This window comes from Alexandromys fortis, unplaced genomic scaffold (genome assembly GCF_014885135.2).
Source record: "Alexandromys fortis isolate MF-2015 unplaced genomic scaffold, M_Fortis_MF-2015_v1.1 scaffold_18, whole genome shotgun sequence".
Classification (NCBI taxonomy): domain Eukaryota; kingdom Metazoa; phylum Chordata; class Mammalia; order Rodentia; family Cricetidae; genus Alexandromys; species Alexandromys fortis.
The window spans coordinates 9,901,789-9,907,997 of NW_026067897.1; the positions used below are offsets into that span (position 1 = coordinate 9,901,789).

Below are 6,209 nucleotides of genomic sequence, written 5' to 3' on the forward strand. Positions count from 1 at the left end.
TCAGCTGCAGCCCGCTGGCGATTGGGGCGCGGGCGCCTCCTTCGGTTTGGGGCTAATTATAAAGTGGCTGTGGTCGCTGCCAGCCTCGGGACAGCAAGGCAAGCGCTCAGAGCCCCGCAGTCCAGCGACACCGAGGACCGCGACGGTGAGGTCCCCATCTGCCAGCCGCCTTGCCCAGCTCCCCGACGCGCCCGTCTCACACTTGCCTTCTTCTCTCTCCTTTACAGGGTGGCATCTGGGACCCGCTCCTCCAGCAGCCTGCTCCATCCGAACAGCGGCAGTGTGAGTGCCTTAGCCCCCAAGACTCCCGCGCCGTGGCTACCGTCGCCTGTCCCCCTCATTGCATGCCTTCGCCCAACTTTCTCGGGATTCCTCTTTGCCATGGGGGTCCGTGTCCTATTCCCCAAGCGCCCGCTCCCGAGCTGCGATCTCCAGTGTTTGCTCCAGAATCTTGCCCTGGGCAACAGACGCCCGGGAAAACGGGACGCCCTCGGAAGAACAGGTTGCCATCGGGAGGACAGGATGCCCCCGGGAAGATAGAGTGACCCCTGGAAAACAGGATACCCTTCCCCGGAATGCCCCCCCGGAAGACAGGATGCCTTTGGGGGAAGCCCCAAAACAGCCGGAGCCCCTCTGGCTGAGCTATCCCTCAGTCACCCGAAAAGATGTTGGGCTGTGGGCGGGGTCCAGGAAAGGGTGTCTCTGCGGGTCTTGCTCCACAACCTCCCACCCAGCATGGTTCCTTCCTAGGGAACCTTGAGACGGGACAGGTCCCCATGTGCGCATCCTTCTCTCCTACAGCCCATGGCGCGGATCCTGAGACTTTGCACCTGGCTGCTGGCGCTTGGGTCCTGCCTCCTGGCTACAGTGCAGGCGGAATGCAGCCAGGACTGCGCCAAGTGCAGCTACCGCCTGGTACGCCCCGGAGACATCAACTTCCTGGTGAGTTGAATTCTTGGTGAGGGGATATCCTTAGCCATGTTCATGAGGCCAGCCTTGCAGACCTCCACAGGTCCCTCGCGCTGTAAGGTGCATGACAGGAGCCTTTGGTGACCTGGGTGACCCTTGGCACTTCCAAAACGTTGATCCGAATCCGCTCTATCTCCCAATTTGGAACCAGTCTATCTGGGACCCTTAAGAGCTGAGGTATCTATCTACACACAAACCAATATCGTTTTGACCTTGGGGATATGGAACCCCTAGATGTGTTCTCTCAGTACCTCGGATAGCACTCCATCTAGGTTGTCAGAAAGAAGTGGGCACCCCAACTTTAGAACCCAAGCAGGGAGCCCTTCAAACAAGCATCCCGCAAAGAAGGTAATTTTTAAAAAAATGAGAATGCCCCCTCCCTCCCTTACTCTTCTTGAGCTTCCTTAGCCTTGAGTCCCTTCTCTCTGGATAGGGAAAGGATTAGGGGAGAGGTAGGAAAATACCAAGAGAAGCAGGGAAGGACTCCCTAAGAGTCCCACGAACAAGAGAATTCCCCCTTGTCTGGTCTTGACTGCACTTTTGTAATAACGGCTAAAATGACAATTTGATTTGCCTGGGAGAAGAGCAAGAAGACAGCCAGCGCCCAAGGGGCTGGAATCTGTCCAAAGACAGCCGGCCCCACACAGGAGCTAGGGGAGACAAGATGGCTGTTCTCTTCTTCATAGGTGACAGGCTTTCCAATCACGAGGGTGGTCCACTGGGTCTGAATCGTTTTTTTTTTTAATCTACTCTCTCAGTGATCGACTGTCCTGTCTTTGAAAATTCCTTGATAGTTCAGAAGAGAGGGACATGTTAGTCCAAACTGCCTCAGTTCACGCTTGAGCCTTTGAGGGGAGCTTCACGTTTTTGAGATATTAGAAATGGGAAAGAAACAAGAGAGACGCAGAATCTAAGCTGGTGTTTCCAGTTAGGTGTTTGTTTGCTTCGCTGGAATGTTTTGATCCCATGGTCTATTTCAGTTGATGGAGACTAACTTGGCCTTAGAGAGGAATTGTGGGGGGGGGGCACTGTTCCATCTCCGCCTTCTTCCTTCTCCCATAGTCATGAGCTCGTAAGGTTTAACCTTGTGAGGAATGGACTTTAAACGCAGGAGATTAAAACCATACCATACTGAAGGTCACTGTCTGACCCCTGAATTCTGGGGCACAGCCACGGGTATTTGTTGAGAGTCACTGACATTTTAACTCTACCCTCTGCTTGTCGAGCAGAGTCCGAACTTAGGAACTCAACACGTAGTTTAGGGTTCTCTGCCAGCTATATAATGATGATGTGAATTCTAGAAGAGTCTGAGAGCCAGTAATCTGACCTCTAATGGTGGCAGACTGACTAAATCATATGGCTTGGGAACTCAAAGATCACTGACGTTTAACAATCCCTGTCCGAGAAGATGTCACTCAACCGCTCACTTCACCGAGCTCAGAAATGATGCTCATCTCCCTTTCCATCGCTGAAGAGCATGAACAGAGGTCCTTGCCTGACAAGTAGCTGCCAGACAGCAGAGAAACTTCTGGTTTCTCTGTTTCTTCTCAGCTGTCACTCATCACTGACTGCATTGTTGGTGGCCGGGCAGGTAGAGGGGATACATTGTATCCTTGTTACTGGAGCTCTCTGTCCTCTTACCTGCAGTGCAGACGATGAGGGGCGCATGCAGTAAGGACAGGTTAGGGAACACTCACTATCCATTAAAACATCTTTTAGGAAGCCTTCGGTGGAGTGATTTGTTTTCCGTCGCGGTGTACATTTAACGTTGCTGTTTTCTCATTGGCAGGGAATTAGCTAATGGTCAAATATTGCTAAAATTGCAGCTATTCTGAAATTTAAGCTAGAACTCATAGGCAAAATGAGATTGCCTAGCCAAAGGTACAGAGTAAGTCAGTAAATATTTACCAGGTTCCCACAAGATAGGGTAATGGGCATCAAGATGAGAAGTTGCCCTGACGGTTGCTAGAGGTTGCCCTTTAGTGTGCACTAGACCAGAGCACTCAGTGTGCTTCTAAAATGACGTTAGTGACATTCATTTTTGGCCACAAAATCATGGAAATACAGTTTTAGAATGGAAATCTTATTGCCTCTTGTACAGCTTAGCCTTTTAATGATGTTCTGGGTCTTTAATCATCTATTTTCAAGAATAAAATGGCTTATTTTAATTATCTCCTCTATCTTTTACATGCTCTTGTGTATTTAATTTTCTTCAACACGAAATAAAAATAACCATTATAAGTTGGTTAGCTATGTTTCCAGAATATTTTATTGTTTCACGAATAAAGGCTTTCGTTGTGAAAATGGAAATGAAACATATCCATTTTTAAATGCCAAGAGCAGACCTGGATTTCCTGTCGAAATCAAGGGCTGTAGCCTGGTGTCGGTAAGGTCCTTTAGAAGGCCATGAAGCCCCTCCACAGGAAAAAAAATGCTTAGGAACATAATAGGATTTTGCAATGTTATCTAAAATTCATGTTATCTTCATTGTAGGCAAGCAATTGAATTGAAAAAATTGTTTGAATGAGGTCATTTAAGATATATAGCCTAAAGCTGACTATAGCTTGAGTTTAATTGCTCTTTAATAAGAAAGCATAATTGCATGCTGCTAATTCCTCCTTTATTAAAGATATGACTGTATTAGAAAAGACCTGTTTTGTACACCAATGACTTAATCTTAAGAAAGTAATATGAATAACCTGTGCATTTGCATCCAGGTAATTAATAGTGTTTGGTTCAAAATGATGAGATCTGTTTTAATCAGCCATGAAGGGAATCAAGACATCTCATTTTTCAGCTGATCAAACAATTCATATCAAATAAGTGTGGTGTAGTGTTTTGAATGGCTTTCTCTGTAAACTTATTTTGGAATTGCAGATTGTTTTTCTTTAAAGGTTGAAAGTATGGAGGGGATATTTAGGGAATGTCCCTAGTCAGGTAAAGAGAAATTCCTCCCTTGGGGCTCAAAAAGTCTCAAACCAAATTGCATCTCCAGTAGGAAGCAATGCGTCCAGATTGGGTTCCAGAGGCGGCCATTTGAGTTAGAATTGGAGATCCCTCGAAACGATGGGATGAGGCAGCATCCACAGCAAGTCCGCTAAGAAGACTTTAGGACGCACTGGCTCCCTTTTTCCAGTGCTCTCTGGTTCACCGTTTGTTCAGTTTGAGAGTAGAAATAGCCTTTCTCCGTGACAGTGTGTGACATAGATAGCTACGGTCCATCTTGAGCCCCAAAGGGTCTCTTTTGGTCATGCATCTTCTTGTCTTCCCAGGCTTGCACCCTGGAGTGCGAAGGACAGCTTCCTTCTCTCAAAATCTGGGAGACCTGCAAGGACCTCCTGCAGATGTCCAAGCCTGAGCTCCCTTGGGATAGCCCCGACATGCTCAAAGACAGCAGCAAACAGGACGAGAGCCATTTGCTAGCCAAGAAGTATGGAGGCTTCATGAAAAGGTACGGCGGGTTCATGAAGAAGATGGATGAGCTTTATCCTGTGGAGCCTGAAGAAGAAGCTAACGGAGGCGAGATCCTTGCCAAGAGGTACGGCGGCTTCATGAAGAAGGATGCCGATGAGGGCGACACCCTGGCCAACTCCTCCGACCTGCTGAGAGAGCTCCTGGGAACAGGAGACAACCGTGGGAAGGAGAGCCACCCCCAGGAGGGCACTGACAACGAGGACGACAACGTGAGCAAGAGGTATGGGGGCTTCATGAGAGGCCTCAAAAGAAGCCCCCAGCTGGACGACGAAGCGAAGGAGCTGCAGAAGCGCTACGGGGGCTTCATGAGGAGGGTGGGTCGCCCCGAGTGGTGGATGGACTACCAGAAGAGGTATGGGGGATTCCTGAAGCGCTTTGCTGAGTCTCTGCCCTCCGACGAAGAAGGGGAAAGTTACTCTAAAGAAGTTCCTGAGATAGAGAAAAGATACGGGGGATTTATGCGATTTTAAAGCCCTTTCCCCCACAGTGACCCCAGGCGCCCACCAGCCTGCTCCACCCCCAGTGAGCAACTCTCTCATCAATGGTGTTTGTTGTCATTCGCTGCTTGAGCTGTATAGTTGCCCCTGTGGTCTGGATAACTACACTGCCTGAAAGCTGTGATGTGTGGGCTCTGTATTCTTTGGAGTCTTGAAACTCAGTACTGGTCTGTTGCAGCTAATCTCGTTACCACGCTGTAATAGCTTCCGTTACCTCATCCCTCACGTTTTTGACGAGATGTCAATAAATGCTTACTTGTACATAAAAATATAATAAACCCATTACCCCAACTGCACAATGTTCTTGTGAGAAGTGGCTGTCATTTGTCTGTGGGTGTTCGCAGTAAAGGCTCGGCTTGCAACAGAACCCTCAACTGTTGTCATAGCAGGATAATCACCGGTCTCTTTCTCCTGATCCAGGCGACAAAACCTTTCTTATTTAACGATTTGTCTGCAGACTCTTAAATAAAAATAAATAAATGCAATGTAACAAAGTTAGATGCAAAGACAATTTACCCTGTTTTATACAGACAGAAAGTGGAGCCCACAGTGGTTAAGTACTTGGTCTAAATTTGCTCAGGAGTTGAAGCAGGAGTGAGATTAAAGCCCTACACTGTTCCCAGTCAATAACTCTACACCCATTTCCTCTCCTCCCACCCAGATCTCCAGGAAGAACGTGGGACTGTATCTTGCTCACCATTGCACACCCTTCCCCATGACCATAGTAGAGCTTCTAATAGCTGATGAATGAATGAATGAGTGATGTGAAGAAATGAATGCATTCAACAACCAGACAATCCAGAAGGGGGCTCTGGCCCATTCGGGATACGAAGTCTCAAAACACAAGGGGCTGATGAATATTTCACATTAACAAAGGGATTTGAGGCATTTTTTCAGATATCAAAAATACAATAATCTTTCACTTTTCTAGTTGAAGCTACAGGCAACACCACGCATCCACTCCTCTTCCCAAAACCCTCACCAGCCCTCTCCCTGTGTCCTTCAGGAAACCAGGTCCTATTGGTCTGCAGGGTCCCCACTCAGCATTCTCTGCTCCAGCCTGGGAGGTCCACCTGACAAGGCAGTCCCACTGACCCTGGGGGCCCATTCCAAAGTCTAGCTCTAGCCCTGTGGAGACTTGGGGACGTCCTAATTCTCCTGATTAGCTCAAGGTGTCACAGGTTCCCGGCCTCAAGGATTACTTTCCCCAAAGACCCTTCTGATGGAGATCCTATTTCCTCCAGGAAGAGCCCTGAGAACTCTGCATTT

General features: G+C 48.2%; 1 protein-coding gene across 1 annotated transcript; it reads left to right on the plus strand.

Annotated features, from left to right (window-relative positions):
• On the plus strand, nt 1–5,239 carry Penk (proenkephalin). Its single transcript, XM_050163607.1, has 4 exons — nt 1–145; nt 228–282; nt 802–942; nt 4,242–5,239. The coding sequence occupies exons 3-4, from the start codon at nt 805–807 to the stop codon at nt 4,911–4,913; spliced, it is 810 nt and encodes a 269-aa protein (XP_050019564.1). The 5' UTR covers nt 1–145; nt 228–282; nt 802–804; the 3' UTR covers nt 4,914–5,239.
• Nucleotides 5,240–6,209: the final 970 nt, after the last annotated feature.